Source organism: Rhamphochromis longiceps, linkage group LG5 (assembly GCF_057381845.1).
Source record: "Rhamphochromis longiceps isolate RC_006_pf linkage group LG5, R_longiceps_female_GT1.1, whole genome shotgun sequence".
Lineage (NCBI taxonomy): Eukaryota > Metazoa > Chordata > Actinopteri > Cichliformes > Cichlidae > Rhamphochromis > Rhamphochromis longiceps.
Window position 1 is genome coordinate 22,874,077 of NC_140561.1, and position 24,097 is coordinate 22,898,173.

General features: G+C 40.7%; 1 protein-coding gene across 2 annotated transcripts in view; it reads left to right on the forward strand.

Annotated features, from left to right (window-relative positions):
- The first annotated feature begins 1,312 nt into the window (after positions 1-1,312).
- Positions 1,313-24,097, forward strand: part of LOC146670012 (inter-alpha-trypsin inhibitor heavy chain H3-like) — a 29,799-nt gene continuing 7,014 nt past the window's right edge. For both annotated transcript variants that reach the window (XM_085406683.1, XM_085406684.1), the window contains exons 1-17: positions 1,313-1,435; positions 2,060-2,220; positions 2,348-2,452; positions 2,758-2,920; positions 3,017-3,127; positions 4,049-4,177; positions 4,300-4,416; positions 5,711-5,879; positions 5,976-6,086; positions 6,264-6,445; positions 6,555-6,734; positions 6,830-6,951; positions 8,354-8,586; positions 12,071-12,145; positions 12,502-12,552; positions 14,024-14,056; positions 15,125-15,157. In XM_085406683.1, the coding sequence (XP_085262809.1) occupies positions 1,364-1,435; positions 2,060-2,220; positions 2,348-2,452; positions 2,758-2,920; positions 3,017-3,127; positions 4,049-4,177; positions 4,300-4,416; positions 5,711-5,879; positions 5,976-6,086; positions 6,264-6,445; positions 6,555-6,734; positions 6,830-6,951; positions 8,354-8,586; positions 12,071-12,145; positions 12,502-12,552; positions 14,024-14,056; positions 15,125-15,157 (2,047 nt within the window). In that variant the 5' untranslated portion in view covers positions 1,313-1,363. The remainder of the gene's footprint in view (positions 1,436-2,059; positions 2,221-2,347; positions 2,453-2,757; positions 2,921-3,016; positions 3,128-4,048; positions 4,178-4,299; positions 4,417-5,710; positions 5,880-5,975; positions 6,087-6,263; positions 6,446-6,554; positions 6,735-6,829; positions 6,952-8,353; positions 8,587-12,070; positions 12,146-12,501; positions 12,553-14,023; positions 14,057-15,124; positions 15,158-24,097) is intronic.

Below are 24,097 nucleotides of genomic sequence, written 5' to 3' on the forward strand. Positions count from 1 at the left end.
AAGGTAATTTTGCAATATAATGACCAAGACTCATGCTCTTAGCATTAAGTACAGATGTGTGACCTTAGAAAGCAGCGGTCCCCAACCCCCGGGCCTCGGACCGGTACCGGTCCGTCAGTCGTTTGGTACCAGGCCGCGAGAGTTGAGGCTCAGGTGTGAAATGTATGGTTTTCAGGGTTTTCAGCATTATTTTGTTATCGTTTTTAGCGTTAACTCTGTTTTCCTGGGTCTTTTCACGTGTGTTAAGAATAAATCTTCTTTTTTTCGGTACCGGTACTAGTTTTATTTTGTTGTATTTATCCGCGACACCTTAAAGGCCGGTCCGTGAAAATATTGTCGGGCATAAACCGGTCCGTGGCGCAAAAAAGGTTGGGGACCGCTGTTATAAAGTTCTGTCACTAAGAGTTACATGCCAAGATCAATAGTCTACTGTCAGCACCTGTCCAACTTAGCTGACATGTCTGAAACTAGACAAAAAAGTATTCTGGAACATCCATCCGCAGAGCACTAATTTGATCTACCTTATCTGGGGTTTTATCTTTACAATTTAATGTAAATGAGATGTTATTGAGATGTTACTAAGTATCAATCCTCAACTAGGTATGAACCTAGGAAAAGGTTCAGATGAGGTGCACTGTGATTATTTGTAAGGAGTTAAAATAATCTATTTATTTAGGAATGAAAATGGCAGGGGCTCACCGAACGTCACAACCCCATATCCAGTGATGGGAAAGCCATTACTTTTTTCAGTAATTAGTAATCTAACGCAGTGGTTCCCAAACTTTTTTTCCCTAGTCCCCCCTTTGTTTTACATGAAAAATCGTCGATTTCTATTATTACTCCTAAACACAAAGATATATTAACTATTTTGGTGTCTCTTTTGGAGTGACAGCACTGTTGACTATACCCTTGTCTCTCCTCTCACAATGACCTGCTTGCTTACGTCTGCTGAATCTGCCCTTCAGAGACCACTGACTGATTTTTATGTTGCACAACACTGATTTGTCTTATCGAAAATGTAATTTAATGCATTCTTTCAGTTTCACCAATAATTACAAAGTCAAATTGTCTTCATGTATCTTTATCAGAACACTGTGGCTTACCACAAATGAAAAGATTGTTGTGGTAACAAAGTCCTGGTAAAGTGCACCGATCTGTCAACATTAAAGCTCACAAAACTGCAGGAAAATCACTTTGTTGGAGGAGTGGTTTGTGTGTGGGGGTGTTTGTTATTGCTGGCAGAAGAGGACAGAAAGTAGAGTTTGCTCTTTAAATATTAAAAATATTTACACAGCAGTGCTGTCCTTGTTTGAGTTTAAAAGGCAGTTTCAGCTGCCTTGATTGCACTCTGGTAGGAGGCATAATGGAGAGAAGCGTGGTGCAAATCACTCTCTTTGGACTGCTGCTGTCTTTGGCCTCCACACTGCCAAACAAGGTAAGATAATAATACTTAAAAAGGGCCACAGAACCACTTCAAGAATCCAAAATCTAAAAAAATGTGTGTGTGTGTGCGTGTTTGCATTACGGATGTTGAGGAGGCAAAAATAAAAGGTTAAAGTCTTTAGCTAACTAATATACAGTAAGATCGCATAATGTCTTGTGAATTGAAGGAATTTTGATCAATCTCTGTTTGCATATTTACTTTATTCTTGCTCTGGGTCGAAGTCAAAAGGAAATTTGAGCAAACTTTAATAGTTAAAGCTTGCTATTGATAACGGTACTGGTAAGTTCTAAATTAAGGTTAAAAATGCCAAGTCCCATTAAGTAAATATTTATTGTCTATTCTTTTTTTAACTTAAATATTGTAATATTATTCTGACTTTGGAAACTTCTGTTTCCCAGTCGGTCTGGGAAATCAACTCTTTAGGGAAAGAATGTAATAGTTAAAACTAGAGGAAAAATAAAAAGAATGGGGTGTTACTGCAGTTAAACCAATTAGATTTCACTGATGTCATCCACCAACACATTGTTTTTCATTTGTTTTTACATCTGACCTTTGGTCAACCAATAAGATCACCTAAGCCACTTTTTAAAAAATGTGCCTCCTGTGTTTGCTCAGGATGACTGGGACATCTACAGCTTTCACATAAACTCCACAGTGACCAGTCGTTATGCCACCACTGTCATCACAAGCCGTGTGGCCAATCGTATGAACGAGTCAAAGGAAATTGAATTCCATGTTCGGATTCCCAAGAATGCCTTCATCAGTAAATTTCGAATGTGTGTGAAGTTAAAATAATGTGTAACCATCCAGAGACATTTGCAAATAAAGAATTCTATACTGAAAAACATATTACAGGATACTCAATAGTGTGTATTTACACCAGGGCTTCTCTTGGTCCTCCAGGTTTATCGATGGCCAAGTTTATGATGGTGTTGTGAAAGCTAAGGAGCAAGCTCAGCAACAGTACTCTGAAGCTGTGTCCCGTGGTGAAAGTGCTGGACTTGTCAGGTATTTGAGTTCAGTCATAACTTGACATAAAAAAAACAATTCTCAGTCACGCAAAACAAGTTTTTTGGGGGGGATCCATGGGCCAAAGGGTGAAAGTCCAACAGGACCAACTGGGACAAAGCCAAAGCACACCACAAATCTCCTGGATACCCCCATCACAGGCAGGGTGTTTGAAACAAGGGTGTGGGAAGATGTCCCCTCTTCCCACTTTGGGGGTTTTTTGTTCTGTTTTTTTAATGTTCTCATTTTAGCAATAACCTGCTGTGACATTCTATTTAAGGAAATGATTATTGTTTCTGCTATAGTTCTGTAGGAAGGACTCTGGAGGAATTTAAGACCTCTGTAACTGTGGCTGCTCACAAAAAGGTCACTTTTGAACTCACATATGAGGAATTAATGAAACGAACACGTGGCAAGTACAAGCTGCAAATTCATGCTCGACCCATGCAGCCTGTCAGTGACTTCAAGGTGACTGTCTTATTGCTATCTGTTCGGTGATTGTTTAGGAGAACAATGCTGAGGTAAGCCATGACTAGATCTTATATTTACTGTACTTAATACCAGGTGGATGTGCACATTCAAGAGGAAGCTGGCTTCAGTTTCATCGATGTGAAAGGAGGCCTGAGCACCAAAGCCCTCGCTAATGCCATCACTAAAACACACACAGATAAAGAGGTACCGTATATTGGAAATCTCAGTTTTGTAAAGCATTAAGTGAACCTAAGTCCTGTCACAACAGACAATAAAATAGATACTATCAGGATAGGATGATAGGTTGTAGGATGCCTTTGAAAATCAGGAAGAGGAAGCGAGGGAAGGAAGAGGCAAGGATTAAATGGTGGAAGCTACACAGAAATGTACAAATACACAAGTTAACCATGTCATGTGTACATGGCAGTTGCATTTCTTATCACGTCAGTCCACATTCAATACGAAATAAGAAATTCAAATAAGAAATTAAATAAGAAATAAGTGTTTCACAATCTTGTTGATTTTTTTTTTATTTGTGTATACAACAACAAACCATATTAGCTGACAATGGTTTTCTCAAGTGTTCCTGAGCTCATGCAGGGATTGCTACTACAAAGTCTCGTCTATTTTAGATGTGGTGCCAACTGAATGGACAATGATAAAATATTGATTCAAACATTTGGTCCTTGAGTAAAAACATATGTCTCTATATTCTGAATCTTTTAATATATCATATTATAACTGTCTAGTTTCCTAGACAGTCTTTGAGAAAGTGGTGAGACCATCTTTACTGCTGAAATTCCCCGCTTCTCTTTTTATGACCAGTCAGACCTAAATATTTTTTAGTATAATTAGACTTGTTAGAAAACTGAATTTTAAGCTGCTGACCTTTATTCTTTAATATGGAGTGTAAGTTGTCTGAAAGTTTTGTTTATATTAAGATCTTACACATTGTGCAGAATATTTTGAAATTGAGCTTGTACATTCTCACCTTTCAGATGAATGCAATCAAAGGTTTGGAAGGAAAGGACACAGTTTTTTTTTTTTATCAAGTAAACAGAAATTAAAATCACTGACCTCTCTGTCTCTCATGAGTCTAAAGAATTAAATTCATTCTGTTTCCAGGCGTGGGTGTATTTCTATCCAACAGTTGACCAACAGAAGATGTGTGACAGCTGTAGTGATCAGGGTATGAATGGAGATCTAGTTATTATTTATGATGTCAACAGGGACAATGGACTAGGACACATCAAGGTAAAACCTGGTCAATTATCAATGTACACACAAAGAGAAAAAGAAATGCTGAATTAATATTATATTTTTCTGCTCCTTAAATTATCTTTTGACCAACGAACCTTCTTCTCACTGCTCCTTAGAAATCTGACAGATACTTTGTTCATCACTTTGCTCCATCTGATCTTCCTCGAGTGCCAAAAAATGTCGTCTTTGTTATTGATCAGAGTGGCTCAATGAGTGGCAGAAAAATACTCCAGGTAAATTCTTTGAAGGGCCTATATTTGCCCTCCTCCCTGATTTTTGCATCTTTATCACACCAACGTGCTTTAGATTTATGTGATTTTAGTATTAGATACTGACAACCCAAGTAAATACAAAATGCTGTTTTTAAATGATGATGAATTTATTTATTTTGGAAAAAACATTTTCCAAAAGTATCGCCTGTTAGGTTACCTGTGTCGTTGACCCAGTGGTTTGTTTTTACTGTTTTGAGGTTGAGGTTTTTCAATCTTCTCTGAATCGTTTATTTCTTAGTTTAGTTTAGTATGCTTATGCTCCTGAGTTTACTTAGTGTTTCTGGTTTTGGATATCTGCCTGTGTGTGTGTGTTTTCCCTGTACTTCCTGTTTTACTTTGATAGTCTCCTGTTGTTGTGTGTCATGTTCTGTTTTGCTTCTCTCCCATCTTGTCTGCTTCATTAGTTGCCAGCTGTGTTTCTCAGGTGTTTCCTCTTTGTCCTTTTTCTCTCTTGTATTTAGTGTCTGTGTTTCCCTCTGTTCAGCGTCACATTCTCCCTCCTTTCTTGCCATGTGTTCGGCCTGCCTGCTTAGTTCACGTTTTTCCAGTTTGTTTTGTTATCTTGGACTCCAGTAATTAAATTCGATTTGATAAAGACGATCAAGTCTTTGAGATAACTTGCACTGAGTCTTTAACATTGCTGTGGACCATTCTTCTTTGCAGAATTCTTTCAGCCACACTTGAGGGTTTACAACGGTCAGTTTAAGGCCATGCCAAAGCATCTAAAGGGATTTAAGTCCTGACATGAATTGTTTATTTGTTTTACTCATATATTTCTGTTTTCAGTAATTCAGAGGTGGACTTCCTTGTGTGTTTTGGACCACTGTCGTGCGGCATAATTTTAGTATGCTTGAGCTTCAACGCACAAACAGATAATCTTTTACAGACTGATATATCTCAGTAACTTTGTCTCTCAGGTGTTCTCAAGATTCATTAGTTTAGGGCTTGATGTGTTGTTTGTTGATATTTGTTAGCAATTACTTTTACACATGGAAACAGGTACAGGTAATTTTTTAAAATTTAAATCATGATCATTTAAAAACTACATTTTGCATTTACTTGGGTCATCTATGTCTAATGTTAAAATTAAATTAATGATCTTTAACATGCAACTGTGACAAATATGGAAAAAATATGAAATCAGGAAAAGGGAAAGAACTTTTTATCAACACTTTTGTGGTGGTTTTTCACTCTATAATTCTAAAACATGCAATATGTTTAAATCACTTTAAAAATGTAACATGTTTTTGCCCAGACTAGGACTGCATTAATCCACATTTTGAATGATCTGGCAGAAGATGATCACTTTGGTCTGATCACTTTTGATGGCAACATTTTGCACTGGAAGCGAGAACTCGTTCAGGCCAACAGCAAAAACCTGGAAAGCGCCAAAAACTTTGCAAGCAATATACAAGCTAGAGGATGTGAGGAGTTGCAGTAAACATATATATTATGGAATATGAACACTTGACAGAAAAATGTCTGGCCTGAAACTTTGTTTGTTTGTTGTTGAATTTCAGCCACAAATATAAATGAAGCAGTGTTGCAAGGAGCACGTATGCTGAATGATCATAGCAGAGAAGGTTCAGCATCTATTCTGATACTTCTTACAGATGGAGACCCAACCTCAGGTTATAATAAAGCACACATTTACATAAATGTGCAAGAATACTTCAAGAAATAGGGGATTCGATTAAACACTGTATTTAATTTAGTTATATGTTTTAAGCTTTTTTATCAAGTTTTTTTTTAGCATTATTGAGACTGTTATTTCTGACTCTATCTGGGTATATCTTGCATCTTTTCAGGGGTGACAAACCTGGAGAATATTCAGTCAAATGTAAGACAAGCTATTGCAGGCAAATTCCCACTGTACTGTCTTGGTTTTGGTTTTGATGTTGATTTTAAGTTCCTTGAGAAAATGTCGCTGCAAAATAATGGTGTGGCACGGCGGATATATGAAGACTCTGATGCTGATTTACAGCTGAAGGTAATTTTCCTTATACAGTAAATACTCTTATGATGTGATTTAAAAATCGCAGAGGATTGAAAGAAAAAACAAGAATAGTTTGTATAATGTCCACATTGTATATCAACAGGGTTTCTATGAAGAGGTGGCCACACCTCTATTAACAGACGTGACAATGATCTATGTTGGTGGGACCAATCTAACCCAGACTAACTTCAGCCAGTATTATAATGGTTCTGAGATTGTGGTGGCCGGTGAGATCACAGATAACAATATTGAAACCTTCACCCCTCAAGTTGTGGCCATTTCGGTAAAAATAGATTTGCAGGACTCATCAGTTGTCATTTTCTTAAACTGTTTTCCCTGTATCTATACTGACATTACATTGCATTTGAATTGTTACAGAGTAATAGAAGAATAATATTCTCTAAATCAAATAAAACCGTGGAATCCACTGGAACAGTGTCTGATGACCGTATCCAGAGGGTTTGGGCGTACCTCACAGTTAAGCAGCTACTAGACAAAGAGTGAGTATGATATATGCCATCTTTCCTCATTTGACTGTTCCTAACAGTTTATTTAATGGTCAAATGTACAATAAAGTTGGGCTTTTAGAAAAGGCCAAAGTTATTTAATAATTTCCCTGAGGTAACATATTTACAGTAATTTCCTTATTTTGACCAGCTTTATACACGTTTCTAAGGAGCAAAGACCCCAGGTTTGATTCTGAGAGGAGTCACAAATCCCTTGGGGTATTTGGCATAAAAAGCTGCATAAAAAGCTGGCTTTTGACTGTAGTGAGACTTAGTTTCTCTTTGAATTAAACCATTTATTAACTAACTAATTAATTATTTTACTTTTTTCCTTCTTTTATTTGGGTTTTATTTATACCTCATCTAATTGTATTATTTAGTTCTAATGTCAGCACTTTTTGTCACCTGTGGTTGTTTTTAAAGTACTTTATAAATAAAGATGATGGTGATGATGATGATAAAAAGCTGCCCGATCATAAAATGTGGACCAGCTTGTGAATAAGGGAGTGGCTGAAAGTAGCTAATGGTAAAAGATTCTATCATGAAAACTACCATAAACACAGTTCAGTAAACAAGTCATGACTGAAATGATTCATTACAGAAACAAAACACATTTCAAATTGCATAGCTCTGTTTGAGGCTAACCTGTCTTGAAAATTTGTTTCATATTAGCAGGCAGCCGATGACCTAAAAACCTATATTTTACATTCTATTGAATGTATCAGTAAATGTTTCCGTTGATCTGGAAATGAGGACCAGCTTTAAAAAGAAGTGTGGCACATGAACTCACTGTTGTCACCATTTGTGTGATAATATTACACACAAATTATTGTTTTATCAATTTTTATGATTAGAATCACAAAATGGTTAGCACTGTTGCCGCACAGCAAGAAGGTCCTGAGTTCAATTCCACCATCAGGCCGGGGTCTTTCTGTGTGGAGTTTGCATGTTCTCCCCGTGTTTGCGTGGGTTCTCTCCGGGTACTCCGGCTTCCTCCCAAAGACATGCAACTTGTGGGGATAGGTTAATTGGATAATCCAAATTGCCACTAGGTGTGAATGTGCAAGTGAATGTGAGTGCGAATGGTTGTCTGTCCCTATGTGTTAGCCCTGCGACAGACTGGCGACCTGTCCAGGGTGTACCCTGCCTCTCGCCCTATGACAGCTGGGATAGGCTCCAGCGCCCCCCGCGACCCTGAAAAGGATAAGCGGAAGCGAATGGATGGATGGATGGATAGAATCACAAAATCTAATCTAATCTTTCCATTTTCTAAAAATTCCACCTATACAGCAGTACTTTAAAAACACTCAAGATGGGCCAAGGACATGCAGAAGTTATCAAGTGCACATTTAATTCTTTCTTAATGTTCATATTTATTTAATATTTTGTGGCACAGGCTTCAGTTATCGAGACCGGAGAAAGAGAAAGTAAAGAAGGAGGCTTTGGAGCTGTCACTGAAGTACAGTTTTGTGACTCCTCTCACATCTATGGTGGTCACAAAGCCTCCAGGAGAGAACACAGATGTGCTTCATAAACCAAAGGAAGGTGAAACACCACAGAGATGGCAGCCCCGTGTAGATCACTCCTTTTCAAGACAATATTTGGCTCCTAGTAGTCGCCGTTCATCTGGTGAGTATCACAAACACAAAAAGACTGAAATAAATGAAATGCCTCATAATCTCTACTTTTAGCCCTCAGACTAATGTCATTGTCAAGTTAAGGGGAAAAAAAACATATGCATCAAACTGCCATGCCCTGACTATCATCTTGTCTTTATGTTTATTTAGCACATACCTTAAACGCTTAAAGCTGTAAGCTAATGATAGTTATATAAGAGCAGATGCATGCTGGTGCAATAAGCTGTACGTTTTATGTCCAATGGATGTATGATCTGATTAGTCGACTAATCAAAAAAATAATTGGTGACTAGTCGATTATCAAAATAATCGTTTGTGGCAGCCCTAGTCCTCTCCAGGTTCCTCCCACAGTCCAAGGACATGCAGTTGGCAGGGTTGGATTAACTGATTAACTAGTAGTCGCCTGGGTGAGTAGACTAACGTCATTGTCAAGTTAAGGAAAAACCCAATGCGCATCAAACTGCCATCCACTGAGTATTGTAATACCTTTCTATCAGAGCTAGGATGAACTTTGAGCCACAGTAGCTCATCTGTTAAATCGAACCACACATGCCAGTCTTTGTTCCCCACATTTCTCAGTGATCCTAGGCCGCCCATGGCCCCATCGCTGGTTCACCACTGTTCCTTCCTTGGACCACTATTGATAGATACTAACCAGTGCAGACCGGGAACAGAGGCATCACTATGATTACAAAAATTAAGAAAAGAAACTAAAAGTTCTAAACTTCAAACATCAAAACTCACACATAATAACCACAACTGAGAATATTTACTGAAAGAGGGTTGAAAAAGGGTGAGAGACAGCCAATGTAGACAGTGCATCCGGGCCACACATACTGCAGCTGCTTTAATATGATGTAATTACTGCTTGAGGTTGTACTAACTTAATAACTATAAATACATTATATAAGTAAACCTATACTAACTAATAAACTAGGTACTATTAGAAAACATGATATGGTGTGTGTTATGAAATGGCTGTGTGCAGGCAGGAAAGGACCCAAAGTGCAGACTCCGGAGACAAACGTAAACTACAAAACACAGCTTTAATGCTGAACTTAAAAGGATAACAAAACTGAGAATACAAAATAGGTTTACGCAAACAGAACACACAGCAAGATGAGGGTAGATCACGACACAGACAAAGAGAAACACAGGGCTTAAATACACAGAGGTAGCAATCAGGGAATGGGAAACAGGAGGGAAACACAGCTGGGGCAAATCAGGCCTAACGAGACAAAGGCAGCAAAACCAGAGACATTAACATGAGACAAGTACTTTCAAAGTAAAACAGGAAACATAACACAGAGATGCAGACTTGACCCGGGGAGACAGCAACTATGGATAACAGACAGAAAACCAGAACACTAAAACTCTAACAAAACCCACACAGAAAACCTGAACTAAGAATAAACCTATAACCCATAATATAATGAAATAAACAAAATCAAAGAACCAAAAACACAAAACACTGGGTCGACGACCCAGGCACCCTAACAGTGTGATACAGCGGGTCCAGAGATTGTCGTTCAGAGCCATCTATATTGCACATCACACCACATTCAACGCAGCTTACAACTCAGCCCCAAACCCCAATTCACTGTGTTTTAACACAGCAGGTGTGATTATGGATGCTGTGCAGGTGCGTCCAGCACCGCAGACCACGCCCCACAACACATGACTAACATAAGCTGTGTAACTCCGAAATGACAACACAGGCACAGCTTCTTCAAGACGGGCGCTTCGCTGCATTTATTGAACGCCGTGAAAACTACAAACATAAAACACAAAGGCTTTAAGCGCTTCAGTCTATCAAAAGTAACACTTGTGCTTTAACAACAAAAATTACCCCGTGGCCACCTGCCACTTTGGAGGTCCTAAAAGAATACCTTTACAGTCTTGTGCATTCTAAATTAAAACATAAAATAATTAGAACACCATACATTACAAATTTTCACAATATTACAATACAGTTATGGCAAATGACAAATGCCTTGTACAGCTGGTAGACTAACCCGGCCTTTGCAGATAGCTCGCTGGACTCCTTAGCGTGATTATTAAACGTGGGCTCACAGCCTATACTATCACGCCCAAACCTCGCGATAATAGCGGTGTAACAAAACTACAATATTGACCACAGAAACGTACAAGCAAGAACATTTTAACTGCTGGAACCATCTATTAAACTTCTTTATACATAAGCCATTTCTGTGACACTTACAAGCTGTGTCCCAAAATGTCAGCTGCATCCTTCGGGGGACCCGGCCTTCGCGGTCTACGTGGGCCGGGTCCTTCGAAGACCGAGAAGGCCGGAAGTGCGAGGCTGTGAAATGGGACGGTCTAGCCTTCAGATTTGCATTACCGCTGTTTCGGTGGAGTTTAATAAACTCGTCCGTCTGCTCCTTGCTATCTAAAATATAACAGGACACTGGCGTAAATTCTCGCCTGTCTCACACTTCTGTTTAATCAGTTTTCTGTTTGACGTTTATTCAGCTCTGTGAAAATTCCGGAGGAATTAATAAAGTTAATTATTAAGAAAGTTTTATTTAATCTAATAACTTTGATCTCAGCCAAACCGATTTACTCCGGAACAAATAAAACACAGAAAAAGGGTAAAAAATTACATTTTTAAGTTATCAGAGTGACTTATATATCATGTTTAACCTGAGTAGCGAAAGAGCGGGGGTCTGAAAACGATGAAGTCGGGAGTCCGCTGCTCTCGCCGGCTGGAGTGACCATTGAACCCCCCCGGCTTGCTATCGAGCGGGTGGGTAACAGACGTCTCTGAAAACGTCGGCACACTTTTGCAAATATGTGATGTCTTGATAAACCGAGCAGATATTTGATGTTTACACAGCTACTTTCTCGCCTGAAAATATGTTAAAAGTTTATTTTGTGACCCAGAAAGATTAATAAGACTAATTTTAAAACTCAGTAGCGGCCGCCATTGTTGGCAGCTGAAATTTGGCTGGGCCGTGCTATGAATTCTGGGATATGGTGGGCCACAAAGGACACACCCGACCCATCCTTCAAATTCGGGGAAATGAAGGACGCATTTGTCGGCCGCATTTGAAGGAGTCGACGAATTGGGACAGCCTTCGTTGCCTGGCTGTGACGTAATCGGCCTTCAAATGCGGCCTCCGAAGGATGCAGCCGATGTTTTGGGACACAGCTATAGACTGCTGTAAGTAAGCTCTATATAAATGGTTATCCAGTCTAGAGCACTAGGAATAATGGGTAGAACACAAACACTGACCTCAACATTGGAGAATCTCAACACCCACTCTAAAAAATGCACAACACAGAAGAACCACCTTGACAGGAAAAGACTTGGCTGTACATCTGGATCTATAGGTCAAAGGTCACTCTGTCGAGGATACCAATGTTCACATTTTGGAAGGAGAAGACAATAGATAATCTGAAAGAGGAATGAAAGCAGCCATTTATGTTCACTGTCAACAACTATCTTTGAACAGGAGGGGTTATTCACGACAATCCAGCATGGAGACCCGTTTCCAGGCAACTCAACCATCACTCACATCTTGCGTCAGGTGAGGTTAGATGCCACAATGGTTTCACCCCAAACCTCTAGTGATAATGACCCATGCCTTTTTCACACTTGTGTGATGAGTCACATGATACATAGTCCTCTTAAGCGACCTCGATAGGGTTTAACTATCTGGGACTATCCACCATTTGATTTTAGAACTGAAGACGTTACTCAGATGAAATGTCTTCAAGAAACTTAAAGAAGTCCAGTAACTTTTCCTTCCAGTCTCCTTAGATTATCATGATCTGGATGACTGCGAACCTACACAGACATAGATTGGCAACTGTACCGTACCCTAAAACATTTTTTAAAGAAAATAACAGATTCCTAAATGTTACTGTTTGTTTCTAATCACAGATGTGATGGGCAAACAATCCATTGGAGGCTATGGAGGATACAGTTTATCAGGTACAGTGCTAAACAAATTTATTAGACCATCACCCAATGCAAGGTTTATGTAACGGCTGCTCTAAATTAACAGAATTGTAACTACCAAACTCACATTCCTGAACAGAAAAATAAGTTTAGTTCTTGAAAATTATGACTTCTCTGAGAAGTTCAGTTAATTCAGTCATTTTTAAAACTAGCTTTTAACAGATTTCTCAAACTCTAGTCTCTATAAGTTCAATGTTCAAGAAACTGAACTACCTTCTAATTCAGTTGTTCTAATGATTAAAAAAAAAAGGATAATAAAAGTAAGACAAAACCTGTGTGAATAATCTAACAATATACAGTGCTGTGAAGCAACTGTTGTTGAAATTTAACAATATATACATTAAATTGCATTGCAATGAATTGAATTAACACATTTTTACTAAAAAAAACCATGTTTGAATCAACCCACATAGCAAAATTGGTATAGCCCGGATCTGGCCCACAAAATGTGCTTACACATGGCCCACATACCGCAAAGGATGACGGCCCTTTGGTGGCCCAGATCTGGTTTGCCAGATGTGGCCCAGACATAGGCCAGCACAAGGCCAGTTGCAGACACACTGGTGGTCCTGTGCTGGCCCATGTGTGGACAACCTCTGGTAAACCTGGTCTGGGCCACCAAAGGGCCGTCATTCTTTGCGGTATGTGGGCCATGTGTAAGTTGTGTGCAGCCATGGGCCAGTTGTAGACACACTGCACAGAACAGTTTCAGGTCTGGCCCCAGATGTCGGCCTAATGTGTACCTTAATCAAGCCATGTAATAATGTCCTGGAACATGCAAAACAGTGCAAAAGTAACATGACAAAACTCTGTTCATAAGTGAATGGACTGACTCTTATATAGCACTTTTCTAGTTTCCCAGATTACTCAAAATGCTCCATACAACAGGCCACATTCAGCCAATCACACACTTTCTCTAAACTGAGTGCTTCCTCACAAACCTGTCAAACCTGCACTTGAAACATTGGCTACAACATGGCATTTGGCTGCAACATGGCATTTGGGTCTTCTAACTAAAATAGGAAAATAGGAACATAAATAGTGCCATCATTGCCAGAGGTCGCCCACATTGGTTGACAAACACCCTACCATGACACCGGTCAGTCAGAAGTGCCAGCTTGATGCTGGATCCAGGGAAGACCTGTTTTCTATGAGCCTGGGCCACAGAACCCAAACCACAATCGATGCCATGCCATCACATAGACAGTGCCATCTCTGCCAGGCCTGGCCCATGTCTGGATGACATACGTCCTATCATGCCAGAGGTCGGTCAGCAGTGCCGGCTTGATACCAGATCCGGGCCAGACCTCCTTGCTGTGTGGGAACAAGAAAAAGGGACCTTGTGTATTATTTTGGGCCATTCGGCTAGTTAAGTATTATATATAAATCGAAATAAACATGTTTCTTAATTTCATGTTATCAATTTGTGTTTTTGTTGTTTCAGGAATCTCAAACACACGTACTCGTGCCGTACAAGGTATGATGTGACACATACTGCAGCTGCTTTAATATTATGTAATTGCTGCTTAAGGTTGTTAATGCGTAGTTTACTGGGTTTCCTAACGTCTATTCTTCTGATGAAGGATTCACAGCCGTAGAGCTTTTCATTAACATTTTAACTGGAAATTACTGACTTTTTTGCTTAAACTTTCATTTTTAAGATATTATATTACAGAGTGTAAAACGTAAAAATTCAAACGTAAAAGTATCGAATTTTCTGGATCGTTCCGCACGTCCCTACCCCTCAGTCAGTGAGTGAGATGGTAGACAGCGTCGAGGAGAAGAGTGTGAAAACACATAAATATGATTGACACACATAAATAAAGCAGCAACTGGCTGCACTTTAAAGAAGAAGCAGATGACTAACTAACTAAGAGGAGACACTGCAATGTCAACCTACACTGATGAAATACTGTTCGGCTACTGAGTTTGGTTCTGTTTCTGTTATGTGAAAAAACCTTTTTGCAGTGTTTTGTTTTTGTGTTAAATTAAAATGAAAATTTTCATGAAAATATTAAACAAAAGTAAGAATACCTGCTTTTGCAACAGAACAACAAAATTAGGCAATTATAAGGCTTCTCATAAAAACAATGAATGCAAAAGGGTTTATAAACACACAAAGCATCCATCTTTGCCAAGTAGGGCTAAAATATGAGGCTATAGATAATAATAAATTAAGACCCGTTTGGGAGCCGTGTCACAAGAGCCAGCTCTCTGAAAAGCTGAACTTCCCATCACTACAAACCTGACACTGAGTTTTGAGATTCAATATAATACGTGTTTTTATTTATTTAAAGCATGGGTTAGTTTCAGGGTGTGTTTATTAAATCAATATGCAACATAAGGATTTTAAATATTGGTGTATGTAATTCGTGTTGTTTAAATGTATTCAACGTCAATACATAAATCTGAATTGCACTGAATTGAATGAAAAACGTGTATGAATTGACAAGAAAAATGGACCTTGTTTATTACTTTATTTTGGCAAGTAATAAATGAACATGTTTCTTAATTTCATGTTATCAATTTGTTTTTGTTATTTCAGGAATCTTAAAAGGAAAGAATATTGGCCGTCAAGGTATGATGTGACAAATATTGCAGCTTTTCTATTATGATGTAACTCCTGCTTAAGTTTGTACTAAATAAATTAACTATCTTAACTATGTAAATACAAAAAAATACAATATAATTAAACTTGTACTAACTATTAAACTAGTTACAGGCCGAAAACATGAGTAACATAGGCTGTTGTCAGTAAGCTCTATATAAATGGCAGTCCAGTATAGAGCACTAGAAATAATGGGGAAAACACAAGGAAGGATCTGGGAACAAATTGGCAGAATAAACACTAAAGACAGCAGTGCAGCACAACAATGAACAAACATTATCCCAGACACTGAGAGCAATCATTGTAAAATGGAAACACAAGGCTAGCACAGCTAAACTTAATCAGGGATAAGACAAGGGAAGTAAAGCTGAATACAAAGCATAATAGACAAAAGACTACAAAAATAAAATGGGAACACAAAGAGGCCTAACACAGAAACAGACTCTTAATGAGAAACATTTTACATAAAAAAAAAACATATCAATTCATACAATATTCTATTTTTATTGTGTTTTTACAAGAAACCATCTTGAATCTACAATACTTTTTCTTGTAGATTCAAGATGGTTTTTTGTCCTCTTTTTAAACTTTATTTTAGTCACGATTGCTTTGGGTTTATTTATATATAAATATAAATGAATATGTTTCTTAATTTTAATTAATCAATTTGTTCATTATTTTGTTGTTTTATGAGTCATTAGCATTCATGATTTGCAACATTGAGGTATGTTGTGGCACATAATGCAGGTGCTCTATTAAGACATAATTACTACTAAAGTTTGTACTGACTTATTCATTATAAATACACAATATATAAATGCATGCTAACTAATAAACTAGATACTGTGAGAAAACATGACTAATATAGAGTGCTGTACTAATGTTGTCAGCAAGTTCTTTTTTTTTTTTTTTTTGGCCTGTCCCGTTTGGCTCTTTTGCCATCAGAATTGTTGTCTAAAGGCAAAGAAAGATGCCCAACGGATTTACTTTACCAAACTGACCATCCCAGCCTTGCCGTAATGGTCCATTTGATTCACCTTTTATTGTTTATTTTATTTTCACTTACTGAATACGGGACAGACTTGACTGGGGGAAAGAAGGGGAGAAAGAAAGAGGGAAAGAGAAACAGCTGAGAAGAGGGACGGGGGAGAAGGGCAAAAGACAAAAACCAACAGAACGGGCAGAGAAAAAAAAATGCATATATCAATCACCTGGATCACCTGCTGAGAAAGAAAAAAGAAAGCAAGCAGAAGAGAACAAGAGTAATAGAATAAACAACATCACAATGATATATGGGAATATGACAGTAAATACTAAATGTTAAACATTATTGTGCAGCACATAAGATCAACAGAACACAGTGTGCTTTGAGGTAGGAGCCAAAAAGGGTGTAGTTTGTGGGTGTGATCACCCGTGTGTACAGCTGTGAGCATGGACGCGCTTGTTTTTTGTTTTTTTAAAAGGTTCCTTCATGTAATAATCTGCTAGAGGGTGTGGGGGGGCCACAGCCCCGTCCTCCAGGGCGTGAAGCAGGTGTGGAGGAGATCAAAACTCCAGACATCCAGAGGCCCCCAGAACACAAGAGACCAAGGAAGACCAACAGAGGGGCAGCTGCGCCACTGTCCCGGAAAGAGCTGAGGAGAGTCCCAGATGAGGGCTCACTCAGCAGCCGCGGAGCAGAAGCCAGGGGGAGTTGCAGTGACGCGCCCGTGAGCTCCGCCGGCAGCCAGCTGCGCCTGAGTGACCGAGCCCCAGGCCGAGAGGCCGGGGGCACCCCACCTCCGAAGTGGCCCGAGCGAGCCCCAGGCTCCAGGCCCCGATAAGCGGCCGCCAAGGAGTGAGCCGGTGTGTACCTGGACGCCCATCCCCGGACACAAAGAACCACCAACGCACCGATGTCTGAGGGGGTCCGCCACTGGCAGGGGAAGTGGTGGTAGGGGGAGATAGGCCTCCAAACCTTGGAGGGCCTGAGATATCCCCAGAGAGGTGGCGCCTGACACCCAACCTGACATATAGACACAGACATACAGGCACACACAGATACAAACATCCATTCCCACCCTCATGCTCTCATATGCACTTACTCCACACTCAACCAACGTGGAGACAGACATAAAGAGACGTTGTACACACGATCACACTCCCCAAGCGTACTCTACAAACCGGGTCTAGGTGCCCTCGCCCCTGGAGGGGGGAACTGCACCCAGACCCAGGTGGTGTTTCCCTTTTCCCTGCGGTGGGGGGAGGCAGACCGCCCCGACTCCGCAGCAGCAGGAAGGCTCCACACTCCAGACCGCAGTCGGACGGCCAACTCCTCCTCCTAGCCCCCCTGCTCCAGCAGGTCGCAGAGAACGGGGGTGAGAGAAGACTCCAAACCTCCCTCCACCCGCTCATTGTAGTGTTGATGCATGTGTGTTCTAAGGTGCATTTAAAACCCAGGAGGGCATGGAGCTACCTGCCAGAGAGCAGCAGGTAAGCGCATGGTCCCTCCTGCTAGCCCTCAATGTCTACGTGTATTTAAAATTGAGAGGTGGGCAACGATGCCAGGGGTGGGGTGTACACCCTGATGGTACTTTGGACTCCGTGTATCGTGCCCACCCCCAAGATCCTATATGTATGTGTAATGAGAGTGTGAGTAATGTGAATGTCTAAGTTGTGGGATAAAATTGAGGCAGAGGCAGCCAGAAGGGGACAGAGGGGGGGGGTAGCCTCCTCTGCACCCTGGTGACATACCCCTACTCCAAGGCCCTGCATGTGTGGGTGGTTGGGAGGCAGCTGGAGATGGGGAGGGAAGGAAGGGAGGGGCAAGTGACCCCTCCCTGGGGCCAGCTCCCCCGCTGACCCCAGTAGGCACCCCCATACTCCGCGACCCGCCAGGGAAAGGGGGCCCAGGCCCATCCAGACCGGGCCCAGTGCAGCAGCGCCGCCCGGCCCCACAGAGCCCGGGACAGTCCACCCAACCCCACCACAGAGAAAACTGCACCCACCCCACCATCCACTCATCTTCCAGACTACATAAGACAATAAACACCCAGGCTGAGATCTTCCTCCACCTCTCCTGTATCTCCCCCTCCTGCAGAGGGAGCTCCTGAGGAGAGGAAAGCTCCTGCAAGATGTGACAATCTCCCCCACCAGTTGAAGAGCCCCCCAGGTGGCTCGACGCACCGGCGGCACCCTGCTCCAGGGCTGGGCCCCCATGCACCCACCCGCCCACAACCCCGGCAACACACCAACCAGGACCCAAGCCCCCGAGGCCCAGTCCGGGTCCCAGCCCAGAGACGGAGCGCCCCCAGAACCTCACGCCCATCCCGGACCCACCCAGGGCCAGCCAGGCTACCAGGTCAGTAACCCACGTCCGTCAGCACAGACCCTCCCCTAGCCCCGCTGCACGCAGCCGCGAGGAAACAGTCACCAGAGAGCCAACAGAGCCCCTAACCGGACATGACCGCTACCCCGGGTTGAGCCCCCCAAGGAAGATGCCTCCGGGGAACCCCCCGACGCCCTAAGCCTGTCCCTACCCCCACACCAATCACAACAGTGAAGGCGGGACCAAACTATGACCCCCCACCCCCACTAGGTGATGGAGCTGATCAAAGGAGCCCAGAGCAATTGATCTGATGTGGTGGCAGAGGCTGTATCAAGACTAATGTAATCTAATAGATAATTTCTATATTGGTTAGAATTAAGATTATTTTTATTTTTCCAGTTCATGAGGACTGTTTTCTTGGCTATGCATAGGGCAGTGAAAACCATATGGGCGATATTCTTTTCTGAAGTGACATTATCTAAGCTGCCCAACAAACACACTAAGGGGGAAGTTGGAATGTTACATTTCAGACACTTCGATAAGTCTTCACATATCTCGCGCCAAAACTTCTGAACTGGTGGACAGAACCAAAGAGCGTGGATATAATTGTCCGGTGAATTGGTTTGGCAGTGTGAGCAGTTGTTGGTAGACGTAAAGCCCATCTTGAACATCCGATGACCTGTATAGTGTACTCTATGTAATATTTTGTATTGAATTAATTGAAGACTGGGATTTCTAATTAGATGAAAGGTTTTTAAGCAAATCTGAGACCAGAAGTTTAGGTCTAAGTTAACTGATAAATCCGCTTCCCATTTTGCAATAGGAAGTGATATTGATTCATCTGTTTTAGAAAGCATTCTGTATATTTTGGATAGTAATTTGGGGGGTTTAAGAGTAAGAAATTGAACCACACTTGGTGGTGTTTGTAGTTCAACTTGACCCGGTTTAAATTTCTTTTTTACTATGGATTTAATTTGTTGATATTCTAAAAATCTTTTCTTGTTGATCCCATATTGTGTAACTAGTCCGTCAAATGAAATAAATTCTGTTCCTTCTAGTATATGTTCTAAATATTTGATTCCTTTATCACTCCAATCTGAAAAGTTTATCATATTATTGTTTTGTAATATGTCAGGGTTGTTCCAGATAGGTGTACGTTTGCATGGGATTAATGAAGACGCCGTCAATTTTAGAAACTCCCACCATGCTGTCAGAGAAGAGCTGATGTTGATGCTTTTAAAGCATTCATGTCGTTGGATGTTTGAGCTGATAAATGGTAGGTCTGAGATCTCTAGATTATTGCAGAGTGCTTGTTCTACATCTAGCCAAGGTTCATCTAAGAGGGTGTGTTTTAGCCATCCTGAGATAAACTGAAGCCTGTTGGCTAAGAAGTAGTGCTGAAAGTTAGGCAGTTCTAGTCCTCCTTTATCCTTGGTCTTTTGTAGTGTTTTTAAGCTTATACGTGGGGGTTTATTTTTCCAAAGGAATTTGGACATACATGAATCTAGAGATCTGAACCAATCTTGTGGCGGTTTAGTTGGGATCATTGAGAATAAATAATTTATTTTTGGTAAGACCATCATTTTTATAGCGGCAACCCTTCCCATGAGTGATATGGGTAGACATTTCCATCTAGCCAGATCATCTTCTACCTTCTTTAAAAGTGGGATATGGTTTAATTTAGTTAGATCTGCAAGCTTGGGAGAAACATTAATACCTAAATATTTTATATTTCCCGATTGCAGTGGTGTAGAAGAGGAATTATGGAAGGAGCAATTAATCGGTAGGACTGTAGATTTTGACCAGTTAATTGAGTAATCTGATATTCTTGCAAAAGAGTTTATCAATTCAATCACCCCAGAGATATTGGTTTGTGAATTTTGGAGAAAGAGTAACACATCATCCGCATAAAGGCTGATTTTATGTTCCACGTTCTTGCATTTTATGCCCTTAATTACTGAATTCTGTCTAATTGCTGCTGCTAGTGGTTCAATAAAAATTGCAAATAGTGAAGGGGAGAGTGGGCATCCCTGCCTGGTGCCCCTCAAGAGACAGAAGCTGGAGGATGTCTGGTCATTTGTTCTAACACAAGCTGTTGGGGAATTATATAATATTTTTAACCAGTTTATGAAAGAGGATCCAAAACCAAATTTGTGTAAAGTTGCAAATAGAAATTTCCAGTTAACTCTGTCAAATGCTTTTTCTGCGTCTAAAGAGAATATTGTAGTTTCTAGGTTTTTACTGTATGAGTAGTCTATCAAATTAAGTAATCTACGTGTATTTGTTGATGAGTGCCTACCTTTTATGAAACCAGTTTGGTCAGGATGAATTAAGAGGGGGGTTATTTTCTCCAGTCTCTTTGAGAGAGCTTTGCAGATTATTTTAAGGTCTACATTTATAAGGGATATTGGACGATAGCTTGAGGGATATACAGGGTCTTTGCCTGGTTTTAGCAGGAGATTAATGTTTGCAGAATTCATATTTGATGGAAGTCTGCCCTTTTCTTTAATTTCCAACAACGTTCTGTAGAAAACTGGTGCTAGAATCGACCAGAATTCTTTGTAGAATTCTGCAGGAAAGCCATCTGGACCTGGAGCCTTATTATTGTGCATACTTATCAGGGCTTCCTGGAGTTCACCTGGTGTCAGTGGTGAATCCAGTGCCATTGCTTGAGTGTCCAATAATTTTGGAAGAGTTATGTTGTCCAAAAACTGATCAATTTCTTTTTTAGATGGGTTTATTTGTGGTGAATACAACGTTTTATAGAAATCCCTGAAAATGTTGTTTATTTGTATCGGTTCATATAATGTGTTCCCAGATGAATCTTGAACAGCACATATAGTTGTTTTTTCTTTATTTATTTTTAGCTGGTTTGCTAGAAATTGACCGGATTTATTACCATGTTCATAATTTTGTAGGCGTAGTCTTTGTACTAAGAATTTTGTTTTTTTATCAATTATCTCATTTAATTCTAGTTTTGTTTTGCGTATTTTGTTCAATGTTTCCTGATCTTGGTGGGACACGTAGGCTTCTTCTAGTGATTTGATGTTTTTTTCTAATTCCTGAATATTTTTGTTTTCTTTTTTCTTTTTATGTGATGAGAAAGAAATTATTTTACCTCTCATCACAGCTTTCCCTGCTTCCCATAGAACAGAAGCTGATGTTTCGGGAGTGTCATTATAGTTCAAATATGAAGTCCACTCTTTTTTAAAATATTTAATAAAGTCTTCATCTTTAAGTAGTGATATATTAAATCTCCAGTTTTTTCTTGGCATAGTATTATTCTTGTGCATTAGTGTTAAAGATACAGGACCATGATCGCTGACAGCTATAGGGTGAATCTCAGTGTCTGAAATGTCGTTCAGCAGTGAGCTGCTGACCAAAAAATAATCCAGACGAGAGTAGGAGTGATGGACATGTGAGAAAAAAGTATATTCCTTACTGGTGGGGTGAAGGGAGCGCCATGCATCGCAAAGACCAAAGTCGCTCATATATTGTTTGATTATATTTGTGGACTGCCAATTACGCTGAGTTCCCGCTGTATTGAGCCTATCCATGTCTTCATTTAGTCCAAGGTTGAGGTCACCTCCAAGAACAAGTGTGCCATCTAAGTGTTCAGAGAGTGCACTGAAAAAACCGTGAAAGAATGAGGGATCATCAACATTTGGACCATATACACTTGCAATACATAGCTTTTTATCACGTATAGATAGTTTAATGATTAAGAATCTGCCCTCTGGATCTATAACTGTATCGAGTACTGTGAAATTAATATTTTTATGTATTAAAATTGCTGCTCCCCTTTGTCTAGAATTATAACAAGCTGAGAACACATTAGGAAACTCAGGTGTTTTAAGTTCATTCGAACCTCTAAGAGGTCTGTGGGTCTCTTGTAATAGGACAACATCTGCCTGTAGTTTTTTGAGTTGGTTAAATATTTTTAACCTCTTTTCTCTGGAGCCAGCTCCATTTATATTCCATGTAATGAACCTCAGTGTACCCATAGATGTTTGTGTATAACTAGGGATGTATGCTGTGTGCGTCGCTTAGACAGGTGGAGAGAATACGTCACTTGTTCATAAATAAAGAGAAGGAGAGAGAGAAAAAATGTGTGGCGAGATGCTCCCTGAGTCTGACTTTGTGTATGCATAGTTACTAATATGAGTAGGCTTGGCTTAAGTGTGTGTGTATCTTATATGACTGTGTGCGCTGTCTGACTGATGTAAATGTGCTGCCGTTGAGCGCATGGTGCGTATGTGTCGAAATAAAGGATGTTTGTGGATGAGTGTCGAAGCAGGTGATCGAGGCAGTGAAAGGAATAAAGAAAGAAACCAAGGACAGGGGTGAGCAGCATAAAACCAAGAGGGGGAAAAGAGAGGAGGGGAAAAAAAAAAAAAAAAACGAGAAGAAAAAAAAAACAGAAACAAAACGTAAACATTCCAATTAAATCACTGACGGAGAGTGACGGTGTTAATTCTGCTATGAAATCACACTTTAAGATGCGATTTGATACTGGTAAGTTAAACAGATGTTAATGCAAGTTAGTGTGAGTGGATAGGGAAATGGTGTAGCTGATTCTTATCTGGTGTGAGGTTAATACAGCCACGGAGTGATGTTGGGGTCGCGGTGGAGCTGTCCGTCCACGTACAGCCGGTCCACAGCGATGACAGCGCGGGAGCCCTTCTGGATGAAGCCGCGTCGGATTGGGAAGAGGACCCTGCGTCGTTCCAAGATCTCTTTGGGGAACTGGTCGTTCACGCTGAAGTCCGTTCCTTTTAATTCCCTGCCGCGGCTTTTCACATGTTGCTTTTGTTTGAAGTGGCCGAATTTGGCCACGATAGGACGTGGTCTCCCGGCCGTAGCCCGAATGGGGCCGAGGCGATGTACCCGATCGAAGACGATGTTCTTCACAGTGTCCTCCGGCAGCTTCAGGTGGGTTTTGATGAAGCTTTTTACCGTGGTCTCCGCGTCCTCTCCAGCGGCTTCTGGAATACCAGAAAATACCAGATTATCACGCATGCTACGAGCTTGTAGATCGATAACTGTTTCTTTTATTTTTTTATTTTCTCTATTGAGCTGGGTAACATTGTCTGTGAGACATTTCACCGACTCCCTTAGCGTGGCATTTTCAGCAGCAAGCGTTTCCACCTGCTGCTGGCTGTACTCCAGGGATTCTCGCAAGCATTTAAATTCTCGGTGAAGAATCTCCACCAAGGACAGCCTTGCGTCGAAACTGGACAATCGCTTGTCGATTGACTCCAATATGTCGGCAATATCTTTGCCGGCTGGCGATGTTGAGCCGGGGGAATCTGCCGGGCGTTGTCTTTTCGACGACGGCGTCTCAGCTTTGGCCGGGGAAGCTGCACACGGGGTCTTCTTCATCACGAGATCCTGAAAGCACTGATCGATGTAATCTTGGAGAGTCTCTAAACTCTCCTCGTTGTTCTCCAGGGTGTTGGAGATTATTTAGACAAATAGTGTTAGTTATAAGACAATTGATAAGTGTATTTGGTCATGCTGAAGCTTAAATGAATTTGTTCAAATCTAAACTACCATTTGCTTTCATTTTCCGCCAAAATCTCCGGCGTCTGACGTCAGTTACA